The sequence below is a fragment of the Podarcis cretensis genome (genome assembly GCF_951804945.1).
Source record: "Podarcis cretensis genome assembly, chromosome: 2".
In the NCBI taxonomy this organism is placed as follows: domain Eukaryota; kingdom Metazoa; phylum Chordata; class Lepidosauria; order Squamata; family Lacertidae; genus Podarcis; species Podarcis cretensis.
The window spans coordinates 20,448,504-20,465,065 of NC_137171.1; the positions used below are offsets into that span (position 1 = coordinate 20,448,504).

At 45.1% G+C, this 16,562-nt stretch overlaps 1 protein-coding gene across 2 annotated transcripts in view; it reads right to left on the reverse strand.

Annotated features, from left to right (window-relative positions):
* Positions 1–16,562, reverse strand: part of CRLF3 (cytokine receptor like factor 3) — a 29,393-nt gene that overhangs the window by 10,824 nt on the left and 2,007 nt on the right. For both annotated transcript variants that reach the window (XR_013835828.1, XM_079965569.1), the window contains exons 2-6: positions 10,169–10,376; positions 8,284–8,371; positions 7,268–7,445; positions 3,443–3,665; positions 2,456–2,588 (exon numbers count right to left, since the gene is read on the reverse strand). Coding sequence is in view for 1 of the 2 variants with exons in the window: in XM_079965569.1 (XP_079821695.1) it covers positions 2,456–2,588; positions 3,443–3,665; positions 7,268–7,445; positions 8,284–8,371; positions 10,169–10,376 (830 nt within the window). In the remaining variant the exon portion in view is untranslated. The remainder of the gene's footprint in view (positions 1–2,455; positions 2,589–3,442; positions 3,666–7,267; positions 7,446–8,283; positions 8,372–10,168; positions 10,377–16,562) is intronic.

Genomic DNA, 16,562 nt, shown 5'->3' on the forward strand with positions numbered 1-16,562 from the left:
ACGACTAAACAACAACAACAATTATTTTAAAAACGACACCCTACCTTTCTCTGATCGTGGAACTCAAAGCAAAGCTATGCAGGGTTCTGAGATGATGGTCCATTCAGGCGCTGAACAGACCTAGACTAAGCTCAGCTCCAGCAAGGCGGCTGCATTATGTGCTCTCAGCGGGTGGGAATGTGGACACACTGATAGAAAATCAAGAGGGGAGGAGGGCAGCCACAACCAGGTTCGAGACCTGGGTGCAGCAGCCAAGTAGGTTCACTCCTGGGTCCCCTAGCTGGAGAAGGCAGGAGGATGCAATGTAGGGCCTCTGCCAATAGCTTACCAGGGCCATATGGAGCTGGTTAGAGCAAGTGGGAAGCCTATTGAACGAGGCTTCCTAAAACTAAGCATCTGTGTAATCAGAGACTAAGTCTCTTACCCTACTAATAGCAACTGGCACCAGGGCAGTTCCAAGGGGGCCCTTCCTTGGCCCAAACAGCATTGCCCTGGGGACAGGAGCAGTGCCCAGATTTCTAATATCATTGTCCCAAATTAGAAAGTTTAAGTCTGAAAGCCAACGTTGCCCAAACAGCCTCCTCCCGCTGGGAGGTTCTGCTGAAGTCAGCCATCCGTAGCATAGTGGGACCTATAATTAAGTGGGAGGTGGCAAATATTGGACACAAATGAACCAGCAACTGCAGCTGGAATCTTTGCAACGGCTCCAGCAGAACGAGTGAGCTCCTCTGCCAAGGGAGGAAATGACTAGATAAGGGATCACTCAGGACAATTTAGGGAACTGTGGGCTTCAAATATCTTTAAGACTGAGGGGGGGCGGGGAAATGGTCTGTCTTGGAATGTAATGAAAGAAGATCGTGGAGAAAAGCTGGACTGCTGACGCCCCACCTCTGCTCTGCCCCCGGTCTGCACCACTATTTAAGAGAAGCAGCAGTGTAGGGGATCTCTGAGGGTCAGCAGCGTGCAGCCCCTTATCCACGCCAACCCTTGGCCAGTGTTTGAAATTAGCCAAGTGCCTGGCGCATTTTGCACCTAACTAGCAGCTACTTGCAACCAAGTAAAGATGCCTGGGGATCAGGATGGCACCTGACCTCTCCACCATCTGGAGGTGTGCGCCTGGGGATCATTGGATCTTGACTGTTTTCACACACTAATACTGCATGTTGTAGAATTCTACCGGTTATATTTTATCTGCACAATCAGAATGAATTTCAGGAACCAAAATGCATTTTTCTGTGCAGCCTGTGCAGGAGCTGTGAACAACGTTATATTCAATTGTTGTAGCTTTTCTTCACTTACCCCACCCCACTGCCCCGCTCACAGTTGTGAAGAGTATTCTCACATTATGAATGATCCATGTCACCATTAAGAAAAAGAGGTTGGAACAGGACAGTGTGTGTGTGTGTGTGTGTGTATATATATATATATATATATATATATATATATATATATATATGTGGACTGTCCCTGGATAAAGTTACTTTTCTTAAGTCCTCAAAGTTCTTAACCTAGCTCAAGGTTGTCATCTGATCTAGCCAGATATTTAACTGAGAATCAATCAAAGTCAGTCCATCATTTGGAAAAGAAAAAGACTTTTAGAGCCATCTTGCCCCCAAAAGGCAACTAGACATTCCAATTTGGCAACTGTAACCTTGGTTTAAGGAGCCACATGGTGCCTAGATTATATATTTTGAGTTTCTAACACTGCCCTTGGTGCTACAGGTTTACCCCTTTTGTGCTCAAGGAATGCTGGGTAAAATAAGGCAACGGTTAGGAATGCTAAAATCAGACAATGCGTCAAACTGAGTCAAAACAACAGGTGGCCAGATCTCTCAAGGACATAGCTGTCAACGTACAGATTTGAAAATAAGGGACCAGCAGCCTCAAAAATAAGGGATCCGCAGCCAGAATAAGGGATTTTCTGAACACGGGTATGTTCAACTTCTGAGCCCCTCCGACCCAAAGGCAGAAAGCACAGCCAGCAGCCAAACAAAGCCTCAAGCAGTGGTTCCCACAGCGCAGCAACCCGGCAAAGGGGATGCAGCAAGGAAAACCACCGTCACCTCTCCGCTGGGAAGCGCTGAGCAAAGGCGAGTCCCCAGGCAACGCGGCCGAATTTGATCGGCACAAGGCATGCTAGCTCCACCCCCCAGTCGTTGTTAGACTCCTCATTGGGTGAGCAACACAGCCAAACAACACAGTTGGAGCCTCCCTCTTCCCTGGCCGGCAGGAAGGGAGGGAGAGGAGCTGCTTCCTTTGAAACCCGTGAAATTTAAGGGACATCATCAATAAGGGACAGCAGCGGGACACAGCACTGGTATAAGGGACTTTCCCACCAAATAAGGGACAGTTGACAGCTATGCTCAAGGAAGACAGAAACAAACGCAAGCACACACACACAAAATCCTGCTGGGGAAAACATGCTGTGGCACGTTAGCTAAGCAAAACGACTTACCGGAATGTCAATGTCTGACCGCAATAGTAGGTTGGAGCTCTGGAGTACAGCACCCCGCCCACTTGTGAATCATTTCGAAGTGCAATGTTTCTTCGGCTGCTCAAGCTGTAGCCTTCAAAGCCAGGCGTCCATTCTAACAAAGGAAGCGCAAACAGGAACTAGCACACACGTGCGCATCACTCAGAGGTGCAAGGTGGCCGTGCGATGCAACACAGCCTTCCCAGGATGCTGGGACCCCAGCTCACCACCTGGGAAAAGAGGGACTGCAACTCTCATGTTTAGAGAACGTTTGTCTGCACTCCAAAATGGGAAGACCGCATTATTTTGAAGTGGGGAGGAGGACTCCACACCAGCAGCGTTACAAAGATGGCAAGTCTCTGTTCCTAAACACACCTACATCCGGACCCAAATACGTCCACTCAGAGAAGTCCCACTGGAATCCAACTGAGCAGGATCCAACTGGGTCCTGTCGGGGGAAGTCCTCTGCAAGTCCTTGCATCAATTGGGCATCAAGATGGTAATTATATTAATAATGACCCGAAAGACCTACATTGGCTCCCAGTACATTTCCAAGCACAATTCAAAGTGTTGGTGCTGACCTTTAAAGCCCTAAATGGCCTCGGTCCAATATACCTGAAGAAGCGCCTCCACCACCATCATTCAGCCCAGACACTGAGGTCCAGCTCCGAGGGCCTTCTGGCAATTCCCTCGCTGCGAGAAGTGAGGTTACAGGGAACCCAGGCAGAGGGCCTTCCCAGTGGTGGCACCCGCCCTGTGGAATGCCCTCCCATCAGATGTCAAGGAAATAAGCAACTATCTGACTTTTAGAAGACATCTGAAGGCAGCCCTGTTTTGGGAAGTTTTTAATGTCTGATGTTTTATTATGTTTCTGTATATGCTGGAAGCCGCCCAGAGTGGCTGGCACAATCTAGTCAGATGGGCGGGATACATATAGTAAATAATAATAATAAATGCAAAGAATAATACCGTGGGGCACCAAGGTGGAACGACCAGTCTGAGAAACACTCCACGGGCTCCATTCTTGGCGGCCATCTCCTCGTGCACAAACCCTGAACTGGTAATCGACATTGGGATCAATATGGAGCACTATGAATTCTGTGTCCGAGCCGACATACACATCTTCAAAGTGGTTGGCCGTACTCTTACGATACTGAAGCCTGTAATCTTGTGGCACAAAGTCCTCATCGACCTGAAACAGAGCCCAGTTATTGGATTAACACACTGCCTTTAATCTTCCTCCAATTCAACTATCTTGCTAGCTCTCCGAAGTGCAATGTTGTCAAGGTAATATTGCAAAGCACGTTTGTCAGGGACTCAGCGGGAGCGCAGGGAGGAGAGGAGATGGAGAGCGAGGGGGAGCAATCCGAGGGCAGCGTAGGAGAATATGACAGCAGCCCGAGAGATTCCATGAGCCTCTCCAGCGAATCGGAAGATTCACAGAAGGGGACGCCGATGGGCAGGGCAAGGGGCGACCCAAGGGGGACACCCCAGAAGCAAGGGGCCAGCAGGGACTCCCAGAGCAGCAGTTGGAAATCAGGACCAGCTTCCCCACCAGAGCGCAGTGGGGGGGAGGAGTTCCAGGTGTCAGAGCCCACATATGCACCACCAGCGAGAGAAGATGAGTCAGGGTTGGCCACGCCTCCATCGGAGAGCGAGTTAATGGTCAAGAGGAAAGTTGCAGGCTGGGCGCGCACGCCAAGTTCAAAGGTACAGGCGAGCGGCACAGAAGGTAGCCCGGATAGGGAACCAGGTCCTAAAGCCCGCCGGAAGGAGGGGCAAGAATCGTCAGGGTCAGCGTCAGAGGAGTCCAGGAAAGATGAGACCCTAGCGGGCAGGAGGGCCCAGAGGAGAAAGGAACTTAGGAAGAGGTGGAGCAAGGCGAGAGTCTTAAACTGGTGTGGAAGGGGAGGAGACTCAGACGGGACTTCGCCGGTCTAAGGTCGAGACGTAGAGCTGCACGCTGCGGCTTTAAAATGGAAACTGAATCTCAATAAAGACTTTTGTACATAACTACAGCCTAGCGTTGGTCCTCTGTGAGCTGGGACCTGGAGGCAGCTCTGACAACATTATTTTTGCTGGCTCAGGGTCACATGGGTCAGGAAGTCCTCAAGAAACCTCTCCCAAGGGGAAGGAGGGCAACACAAGCTCTCATGTCACAGCAGCGAAAGAAGAAAAATCTTAGTGGTAATTGCATTCTGCAGCAAATAAATAAATAAAAATTTGGGTGCCCAGAAAGTTCAATTGTGTGTTCTGAATAAAATAGTGTAAACAGATAATTATGCAAACTGATGTTCGATTTGCAAAAGGGACTCAGCTTGCATGTTTCATTTGAACTCACTCTTTGTAATTTTTGTGGAAAGAAAAAGAAACAGGCATGGGGGCTCCAAGAACCTGTTTCGACAAGCATTCTCCTGAACTTTAAACTATCTGATCCAACTGTTTTAATTGTATTTTGAGTTGGTTTAATTGCTATGCTTCTGAAAGGGCTTGTTTTTACTGTACAGTGGTACCTCGGGTTAAGTACTTAATTCATTCCGGAGGTCTGTACTTAACCTGAAACTGTTCTTAACCTGAAGCACCACTTTAGCTAATGGGGCCTCCTGCTGCCGCTGCACCACCAGGGCATGATTTCTGTTCTCATCCTGAAGCAAAGTTCTTCACCTGAAGCACTATTTCTGGGTTAGCGGAGTCTGTAACCTGAAGCATATGTAACCCGAGGTACCACTGTATGTCTTAATCATGGATGGTTTTTAATGATTTTTTGAGGGCACTGTTTTATTGTGAAATTTAATTATGTTGTGTTTTTAAAAAAACCAAACAAGTAATTTATTTTATACTGCTTAGTAGCTATTTTGGCATGCAAAGGGCATATAAGTAAACAAACAAACAACCTTCGCAGTTTCAGAAGGAAAAGGACGGAACAAAGGAGAATGGCAGTTGAGAATGGCATGAAATCACAAGGAAGGGAAAAGGAAGCCATGCAGACCACCAAAGTCTCCCTTGAACACTGGAGTTTCATTGACTGCAGCGTAAATCCTGTCGGAGGCAGAGAAGACCAGGAAGCAGCTGATGACATGATGGTCCTATTTTATTACTGCATTAACTGTCCTTGTGGAGTTGTGTTTTCTTTAATGGGTTGTTGAGGGTGCTTACTTATCGCATTGCACTTGTATCCTGCTCTCCTATACTTTTAGAAGACATCTGAAGGCAGCCCTGTTTAGGGAAGCTTTTAATGTTTGATGCATTCATGTATTATAATATTTTGTTGGAAGCCGCCCAGAGTGGCTGGGGAAGCCCAACCACATGGGCAGGGTATAAATAATTTATTATTATTAATTATTATTGTTGTTGTTGTTGTTGTTGTTGTTGTTGTTATTATTATTCAGCAATGTTATGTGTAATGTTCCTAACCTTGGCCTAAAGACGCAATAAAATATTAAATAATAATAATAATAATAATAATAATAATAATAATAATAATTTAAATCAATCAATATGTGAACATTGTAGCTGTTTGCAATCATTAGCAGGATATCTGTCTTCACTCACTATGGAGGCTGGCTACTTCTTTCTTTAAAAGCAAAAAGTTATCCAAAAATGCACTGCATATCTGTTTAGGGAACCATCTCAAAGTAGGTATTTGTAAGCCACACAATCATGGATTTAAAAACTGCTACTTGTAATATGAATTCATGAGAAAGTCTTTAATTTGTGGAGAAGCTTCCTGAGTCTATGAAATATGAAGCAATGAAACATACTGTAATTTCAAAAGGGGAATAATTTGGGTCAACACACAGAGAGAGGAAGGTATCTTTTCTGTACCCTTCTTCTTGCTTTTGCTTATAGATGCTGCAAGTTAATTTTGGTTTTGCAAAGAACTTCAAGAAGTCTGCAGAAACTGTCCAATTACAGATAGGTAGCCGTGTTGGTCTGCCATAGTCAAAACAAAATAAAAAAATTCCTTCCAGTAGCACCTTAAAGACCAACTAAGTTAGTTCTTGGTATGAGCTTTCGTGTGCTATCTGAAGAACTGTGCATCTGTGTATCTGAAGAAGTGTGCATGCACACGAAAGCTCATACCAAGAACTAACTTAGCTGGTCTTTAAGGTGCTACTGGAAGAAACTGTCCAAAACATTCCAAGGCAAAGCAGAAAAAGACAGATTTTTGAAAACATGGAACGCAAAAAATAACATAGCCAGCTAAGGCCGCAATCCTACACCCCACTTACCCAGGAGTAAGCTCCCCTGAATTCAACAGGACTTACTCCTGAGTATACATGGTTAGGATTGGACTTTCAGTCTGTGAGGTCCGAGTAAGTGCAAACTGTCTTGCCTGAGAATCAATAATCACAAACTGTCTTAAAGGTAAAGGGACTCCTGACCATTAGGTCCAGTCGTGACCGACTCTGGGGTTGCGGCGCTCATCTTGCTTTACTGGCCGAGGGAGCCAGCATACAGCTTCTGGGTCATGTGGCCAGCATGACTAAGCCGCTTCTGGCAAACCAGAGCAGCACACGGAAATGGCATTTACCTTCCCACTGGAGCAGTACCTATTTATCTACTTGCACTTTGACGTGCTTTCGAACTGCTAGGTTGGCAGGAGCAGGGACTGAGCAACAGGACCTCACCCTGTCGCAGGGATTCGAACCGCTGACCTTCTGATCGGCAAGCCCTAGGCTCTGTGGTTTAACCCACAGCGCCACCCGCTTAAATGAAAGTGATTAAAGCACAAACAAAAAGAAAGAAAGTGCATATTGGAGACTGATCTTGAAAAGACTCTTTTCCACCCACCTTGCACCACTTAACAATGATGCCCCCAGGCTTCTCAATCAGTTCTTCTATCTGTATTGGTGGTCGAGATGCCACTGTTCCATGGTTAAAGATCTGGTTTCTCACTACTGTAAGGAGAGAGTCATCCAGCTGTGCAGATAAACAAGGCACATCAACCAAGGATGGTACTTCTGGCAAACTAGAGAGAGAGAGAGAGAGAGAGAGAGAGAGACAGAGAAGGAGACTATTCAGTACTGCTAGTAACTTGATAAGCAACTGTTTTCAAAGAATCAACAAAGGTTTGGCGCTCTTGATTTGTTTACATAGACAGGATTTACAAGAGAGTGCACATGTATTTGATTATCTCCCCAACCTCAAAAAGCTTTTTACAAAACCCAAAATTTAGCCTACTCGAGTTTCACAGTAATCTCTTCTGAAATCCAGGCATTTCAAATGATGACCAGACAGTGCTTTGAGTTGGAAGGTTGAATGCTGCTATGAACACCAGTCTTGCTAGTTCATGTACAAACAGGCTAGGGAATTCTAAACCAGCGTTGCCCAAACTTGCACCTTCCAGATGCTCTGGACTACGGTTCCCATCAGTCCCAAAACATTTGGAGGGCACCGGGTCAGGAAAGGCTGGTCTAGACTGTACCCTTTTTTTAAGAAAAGAGGTGTTTCTCATTCAGATCAACTGTCCTAAATTGGGAAAACCCTGACACCCATTATCAGCCAGTCACACAAGTATCAAACTTCCGCCCTCAATTCACGGCTCTTACCCAGGGTCAGCAAACTTTTTCAACAGGGGGCTGGTCCGCTGTCCCTCGGACCTTGTGGGGAGCCGGACTATAGTTTGGAGAAAAAGAATGAACAAATTCCTATGCCCCACAAATAACCCAGAGATGCATTTTAAATAAAAGGACACATTCTGCTCATGTAAAAACACACTGATTTCCGGACTGTCTGCGGGCCAGATTTAAAAGGCAACTGGGTCGGATCCGGTCCCCGGGCCTTAGTTTGCCTACCCATGCTCTTACCTATCCAGCTGAATATGCAATGCCTTTTTGGTAAAGCTGCAAAGCTTGTCACTCTCCTCCCCTGTTACACCATGGATGACAGTTTCTCCTGGAATAAAAAATAAAAATTAAGATGTTCCTATTGAGAAAAGTGGCGATGTGGTGTAAACCACTGAGGCTTGGGCTTGCCGATTGGAAGGTCGGTGGTTCGAAACCTTGAGACGGGGTGAGTTCCCGTTGTTCGGTTCCAGCTTCTGCCAACCTAGCAGTTCGAAAGCACATCAAAGTGCAAGTAGATAAATAGGTACTGCTCTGGCAGGAACGTAAACGGCGTTTCTGTGCACTGCTCTGGTTTCGCCAGAAGCAGCTTAGTCATGCTGGCCACATGACCAGGAAAAACTGTCTGCGGACAAATGTCCTCTCCCTCGGCCAGTAAAGCGAGATGAGTGCCGCAACCCCAGAGTCGTTCGTGACGGGACTTAACTGTCAGGGGTCCTTCCCCCCCTTTTTTTTTATTGAGAAAAGGCAACCCTGACCTGGAGGCAGCAACTGGGCACATGCAACATTCAATTCTGCATCGGAAGGTATTTCTACAACAGATATAATGGCTCCAGAGGCTAGGACCTGATCCAGTGGATTCAAGTTACAAGAAATGAGATTACGACTAAACTTCAGGAAGAACTTTCTAACAGTAAGAGCTGTTTGCCAGTGGGACGAACTCCCATGAGACGTGGTGGACTCTCCTTCCTTGTAGGTTTTCAAGCAGAGGTTGGATGGTAATATGTCATGTATAATCTAGTTGAGATTCTTGCATTGCAGGGGGCTGGACTACATGGTCCTCAAGATCCATTCCAACTCTATAATTCTATTGTCTGGTTTGGGGAAGGAAGGTTCCAGCATCCTTTCAGAGGCCTGGCATCTCCTTCCCAAAGCCAGAGAAACTTCTGCCTGGCTGAGGGAGGGAGGTGCGATGCTCACGCATGTGATGTCAAGACATCACGTGCATGACGTCCCCCCACCTCAGAAAAAAAAAAATCACCCTTGCAAGCTGGTGCCTCTGGCCCTAATTGTTCACCTGCAAAAAAATTCACCGCATGCCACTGTCATCATCCTGGCCCATTGACCATGCTGGCTGAGTCTGATGGGAGTTGGGGAAGGCCGATCTAGCACAATGAGCCTAGCTGATGCCATGTGTACATTAAATGAAATATAACTACTGTGTTTGTGGAGGGCATGTTGCACATAAACATCCGCATGCACTGAAAGCATGTGCGAAGGGGGTCTTGCAGCAGCTAGTCCCATCCCCTCACCAAGGATGTGTGTGGGTGTACCAATCAGAGACCCTGCATGCTTGGCAGTCATGTGGACAGGCTCCAAGTGCATAACAACGTATTTTTCGCTCTATAAGACGCACCAGACCACAAGACGCACCTAGTTTTTGGAGGAGGAAAACAAGAAAAAAAATATTCTGAATCTCAGAAGCCAGAACAGCAAGAGGGATCGCTGCGCAGTGAAAGCAGCAATCCCTATTGCTGTTCTGGCTTCTGGGATAGCTGCGCAGCCTGCATTCACTCCATAAGACGCACACACATTCCCCCTTACTTTTTAGGAGGGAAAAAGTGAGTCTTATTAGAGCAAAAAATACGGTATCATAGGTGCATTCGGTTCCTTCCACCCAAGGGAGGAGCCAATTGAGATTCTACATCGCTTGGAGGTGTCTTGTATGTTTATACTGGTACCTAAGCAGGACCAGTCAACTGTCACCTAAGATGCAGGGAGCATCATTGGCAGAGGAGTGGGGCAAGACAGTGTAATCCCTGCATGCGTGCTGTAAACAAGTGAGGTTTTTTTGGGGGGAGTCCCCATGCTCAAAAAGAACTGGCATGTTTTTAAGATAGCCTCCTACCTTCCCGGAGGAGTTCATCAGCAGTGCCAACACCCTGTTCTATTAGCTTTCGGCACTCGTCCAATGGTTTGATGCTCTCTTCTTCGATGACATCCACTTCTTGTAGCAAGGACACCAACCGCTCATCCAGAAGCTTCCTCAAGGTCCCTTTCAAGTCGTTAAAATGCTGTTCAAGTACATCCCTTGTCAGTGCCGCACTCTCTTTGATCTGGAAGGAGACCAAAGGCATGAGAAGCTGGGCCAACTGGGGCAGGGCCAAAACCAATCGGGCTCTTGACATTCAGAATTTGTTGTACCTTGGTTTTCGAACAGAATGCTTCCGAAATGTTCAAAAACCAAGGCACAGCTTCCGAATGGCTGCAGGAGAGTTCTGCAGGCGCATTCGGCTTCTGAGGCAAAGTTCGCAAACCGGAACACCTGCTTCTGGGTTTGCAGCGTTCGAGTTCCAAGTTGTTTGTGAGCTGAGCTGTTCAAAAACCAAGGTATGACTGTAGTAACATCACAGGGTGCAGGAGAGCTCTCAAAACCATGTAGTACAACAGAGGAAAAATTACAGGAATATAATTATCATCATCATCATCAATTTAATTATTTATACCTGTCAGAGAACAAGAATGAACAGCCCAATCTGTATTCCTAAATCTAAGAAACAAGGTCTCCAAAGTAAAAACCACTCCCCTCTCAAAGTTACGGTTAGCTCTATGGGGAGGGGGAAAGAGACAAACTCCAGGCAGTTTAACAGCTGGATTGGGAAGCAGGGCTGTAAACACATTTGTAAGCACTTGGTGAGACTGCAATTTTATTTACCGTATTTTTCGCTCTATAACACGCACCCGACCATAACACGCACGTAGTTTTTAGAGGAGGAAAATCCGTAGGCATGCCACCCGTAGGCATTCCCTCCATAACACGCACAGACATTTCCCCTTACTTTCTAGGAGGAAAAAAGTGAGTGTTATGGTGCAAAAAATACGGTATTTATTTTCATAACCCATGTTCTTGAATACACAGACATCTTGACATTTTGTGCTGATCCCTACAAACTATTTTAACAATACGATTTAGACTGGAGAAATGGCACAGGAAGGTACAGCATCTCCCCCTCTCGTCGCTGCAATCGAGCTTGGTGCTCCTTGCATCCAATTTAAAATTTAAAAAAGGAAACAGGAGAGCTGATTATAGGTCTTCCCACACCACATCTGGCTTAGCCTGTGGAAGTCACTGGGCAGCGCTCATCAAAAGGATCTGCACTGCAATGGGGAAGCAGAATGACTACGACAGAATTAGGCGGAACTTCCCCCCAGAATTCCACACATCCTTGATTAACAAAACAGAACATAGCATCTTGTTTACATTAAGGAGAAAAGCAGCGTGGGCAGTTTCTGTCCTGAAAACCAGGCATAAAGGAGGGGAAAGAGTGACTGGGCGCAAGCCATTCTCATTCATTCCAGAAAGGTCCACTGCTGCCACCCTCATTTCATTAACAGCTTCATGCAATCAGCAATGCAACGATGCAAGGAAAGAGAAGCCAGTGGTGCAAATTCAGAAATTGGCACTAATTGTACGGCAACGTGCCTAATTTATGCTAAGCAGAGCAGCCAAATTTCAGAACAGACTTTCTGAGAGCAATCACCACCGCAAGATGCCAAAATGATTTTGCAATAACCATTTCACACGATAAAGAATAGAGCTAGTTTGTAAATTTAATCTGGTTTGGAAAGAGAATTAAGCCATTGAGAGAAATCAATCCTGGTCCAGATGGGAAAGTTGTTTAAAACGTTTCTCTCAATCAGAGAGGCTGCAGAGATGTTAGCCAGATGTAACTTCTTGATCTTCAGAAAAACACAGGATGCTCTACCATTATGTAAAGCTCAACTTCCTCTTTAAGCCACATTCAAAGGACTTTGACGTCCCCTTGCAGTTAAGACTTCACTTGCTCTTTCAGTGCTTCAGAAAAAAAAGGAAGTATACATAAAACAGAAGTGGCAGGAAAAGGAGAAGGGAAGCACTATTTTCTCCCCTAGATCTTTTAGGCCAGATCCTCCACCATGCTGTGCAAGGTAAAAAAAGGGACATAGGGCCAGGTGGCTGCATGCGTAAATCTCAACTTATCAGCTGGTACAGTATATTATTTATCCAGCACAATAAATAAAGCATCCATGTTAGGGGAACAAACCACTGATGCGGCAACTTAGGACAGCACAACTGCAGTAGTGTAAGGTCTCTTAAAAATTAATTGCATATCTTATCCTTCACTTTCGGCAAGAAAAAAAAAAGTATTTACTTTAGGTCAGGGATGGGCAATCTGGGATCCTGCAGAGGTTGTTGGGAGTCCAACTCTCATAAGCCTCAGCCAGAATGTTCTCTAGAGTTCTAGATTTCTTCCATCAAGGAGGCAGTCACACAAGACAGTCTATAATACAGCCCCCTCCATTTCTATGATTTTATGAGCAGGCACTTGCATGAATGAGCAGTTGTGCATGAAGAGGGATACAGCACGCAGAAGCAGAGTGGAGAAAAAGTAACATTAAGTGTGATTCCATCAATTGCGTCAGGGATCCTTTTTGCACGGGTGCAATACTTTGGCCAGAAAATGCAAGTACTGCATCTTATTCAGAAACGTTAATGCCAAGGCTAATCAGAGAACAGGATTTTGGTTAAGAACAGGATGCCATCTAAGATGCCAGCTTGCCCCGGCGTAAAAAACACTGCCTACAGGCAGCTACATTTGATTAGAAGAGGCTTCTTACTTGCACATCTGGGGCAAGCAATAAGTGTCTCTAGGCTACAGCTCTGAGTTGGTTCTGTTTTCTCTTATTCGGGCCACAAATGATGACCAAAAGCCCATGTGGACAGGTGTTCTATCTAATATTGTGGACCAGTGAGTTATGTGGACTTGCTTGAAAACTTGGGTAACTATACTGCAAATTCATGTTTTTAACAGAATCTCAATACTAAAGGCTCCGTTGTCCCAGGATTCCTGGAGCATGTTAGTCACTGCTTGGACTAAGGAAGATTAGGCCAAGAACAAGAATGCTCCAAAAAGAACAAGGTTATTCACAGCGCCCAATCAAAAGCAAGTCATTTTAATTTCAATGAGGCTGATGCCCAGGCACGTGGGGAGAAGGGTGCAGCCCCAGTTAGCTCCATGGCTGATCTTAAATCTCTCCAGTCCAAGTTCAACGTTATAACCATTGCACCACACTGGCCCTTGACATTCTCCAGGTTCAAATCAACACCTGGCCTTAAAGTCAACATATGGCTATCTCACTGCCTGAACAGCTTCAACAATGGAAATAACTACGCCAATCCACCTACAGTTGTTTGGATTAGAGAGATTAGATGCACAAATACAAGGCCAAATAGCATCTGGATTTTGCAGGAAACATTTATCTGGCACTAACAGAAGATGTTGGCAGCAACAGGCACCAAGAGTCTGAGAAGTTTTAGAGATAAGCAGTTGTAGTTAAATATTGCCTTTTCTGCGGTAAAGAGAGTGCCATGAAAATATTGAAAGCAGTTACAGTATTGGCTGTTGCTGAAGGCGCAGAACTAACAGGCCAACAAGACAGCAGTAGACAATAGTCCAAGAAGTTTTGCTTTCATTTACCAATCAAATTCTGGAAGATTTCACTTCTGAAATTAATCACAGTTTAGCGTGTCATCTGAATCCTAAACTGTGGTTAATGTTTAAGCAAGGGAGCTTCATAGCACCCACCACCTAGCATGTCAAAGCTTTCCTTTTACATAAAGGAATCAGTTTTACTCAGTCTGCCCTGACTATCCAACTGTGGGAACTTGAAAGACGTGCACATACATGCTCACAAAATTATGGCTTTGGAGCCAAAGCTTTAAAGAAAAATGACAGTGATGCATAATGGTCAAAATACTCCACTGCATCCCAAATGTTGAGGCTCGTGTAAGAGAAAGCAGAGCCACCAAGTTGGGTAAGCCTATGAAAACATTTCAGCCACTATGCTAAAGTTCACTGCTACATAGAAAAATAATTGAGAATGAGAGGAGCATAACGCTTTCAGAGCAATCACTCAGTCTTAGCCTTCCCCTGCCCTTGAGCCCCTATAACCCAAATATCAACATGTGCCCTGATAACAACTCAAAGAAATCAAATCAAGTGTTCCCAATACAGTACTGAGCTTAAATGTGCACACACAACACTAGGTTAAACAGAAGGCAAGATCAATAAACCAAATGTTAGAATAAAGTACGTGCAGTACAGATTTCTCTCTCGCCTAAATGCTCACACCACCAACGCATGTTTTCAATGTTGCTTACAGTGTGGCAAGCAAGACTGGCTGTTGTACAACCCTGTATGTAACAGTGGGCACTTTTCCAGACCGTACCTTGATGATGACACTGTTACATTGTTCTAGACATTTCCTAAGGCTGAAATTCAACACCAACTTCCTTGGAAGAAAATCCCACTCAAACTAACCCTTTGTATCCGGCTGCAGGTCTTGTCTGCATGCAAGAGGAGCCTAGCTGGAACAGACCACCAAAGATCTACCAACCAAGGAATCCCAAGGAAGCTTGCCAGCCTGCTTCCTCATAGCAACTGGTCTTCAGTAGCAAAGTGCCTCTGAACAGGTTGGTTTCATTAGGTGATAATGTATAAAAGACACCGATAGACCAATCCTCCATACTGTTGTCTAATCCAAGTCAAACAAGCCATTGGCCATTCCAGACACAAGCCAGTGGCAGTGAACCCAGTGAGCTGATTATGTTCTGTGAATATTTTTTTCTAAATCAAAAACCCTTTCCTCACTGGGAAGGAGCTCCAATCCCTTATTTAACCAGCACATTCCGGATAGGTCAAGCAGGCTTTTGGAAAAGAATCAATGAGTACAAATCTGGCGTAGGAAATGGCAATATTCAAAAACCATCTGATTTCTGTTGCTGATCATAAGGGGGGCATTCTTGAACAAAGAGATTTCAAAGGGAGCTCCAATGTAAAGCAGATGGATTACAATTTATTAAGAGTTTCTTTTGGGTCTGTACAAAAACAAGAGTTTCCTGTCTCACTGCAGATATTAATTAACCCAGTATTGCCAAGTTGATTGTGTTTCACCTGTCACTTCTGCTATTGAAGAGAAGGGTCACTGTGCTTATTTTTGCACACCTTCAAGCTTTTATTGAATTGTCCACTATCTGAATTTTTTGGGACTTAATTCCCCCCTAATCTCACTGATTACAATCCTCCTGCAAGCGGGGATAATATTTCATGCATCTGATGAAGTGGACCCTATTTAATGATAAGTTTGTTACTTCTTGCTGCAACACAAACTAAAACGGCTACCTCTATGACCGTTACTACAGTGAGGTGCATATTCAGTGAAATTGCTTTTATAATTTATGTTTGCATTTTATATAATTTCAGAGTTATTTAATTAATTAACCTGGTTCTAAAGAGGCAAAAACGTCTTCAAACATTTGGAAGAGGTCAGCAAGCAGATCTAATATCTACTTAATTCCTGTCTATTTAAGACACACAGGAGCTGTCTGAGCTCATTAAAAATTAGCTCCTATAGGGGTCATGCTTGCAGTTCTTGATCATAATCAAAACAAGCAAGAACTTCTTTTCAAAATACAAAAAACAATGTGCAGCCAGCTACATAGATATCCATGGATGGAAGCTTCAATGGAGTCCCTTTTGCAAGCTTCACTAGGAGCAAGAAACTCAGCTAACTCCCCCCCTCCCACAATAGCTATTGCTCTTAGATGCCAAACTGAGTCTTTGACCCAGGCAACATAATGTCCAGTTTTGCCCTTGGCTATGGCACAAGAGCACACTGATGATGCCTATTATTAATAATAATAAGTGGGCTTTTTGAACAGGAACTCGGGGCATCTTGAGTTCCCTTACCTTTTTTAAAAAAATCAAATTATTATTATTATTATTATTATTATTATTATTATTAGCAGGGGCCGGAACGGACATACACCCTATACCTGAGACCAAAATCCACCTATACCTGTAATCAATAAAGTTGTGGCCATTTCTGATCCATATCATTGTCTGATCAAGTTCCTTAATCACATACATATTAATATTTTGCTACCGCCTGCCGGTTATGTGTGTGGGGGGGCACTAGGCCCATAATTAACCAACTAACTTTCAAGGTGAAACGCAGGTGGCGCAGGGACGCAGGTGGCGCTGTGGGTTAAAGCCTCAGCGCCTAGGACTTGCCGATCGAAAGGTCGGCGGTTCAAATCCCTGCGGCGGGGTGCGCTCCCGCTGCTTGGTCCCAGCGCCTGCCAACCTAGCAGTTCGAAAGCACCTCCGGGTGCAAGTAGATAAATAGGGACCGCTTACCAGCGGGAAGGTAAACGGCGTTTCCGTGTGCGGCTCTGGCTCGCCAGAGCAGCGATGTCACGC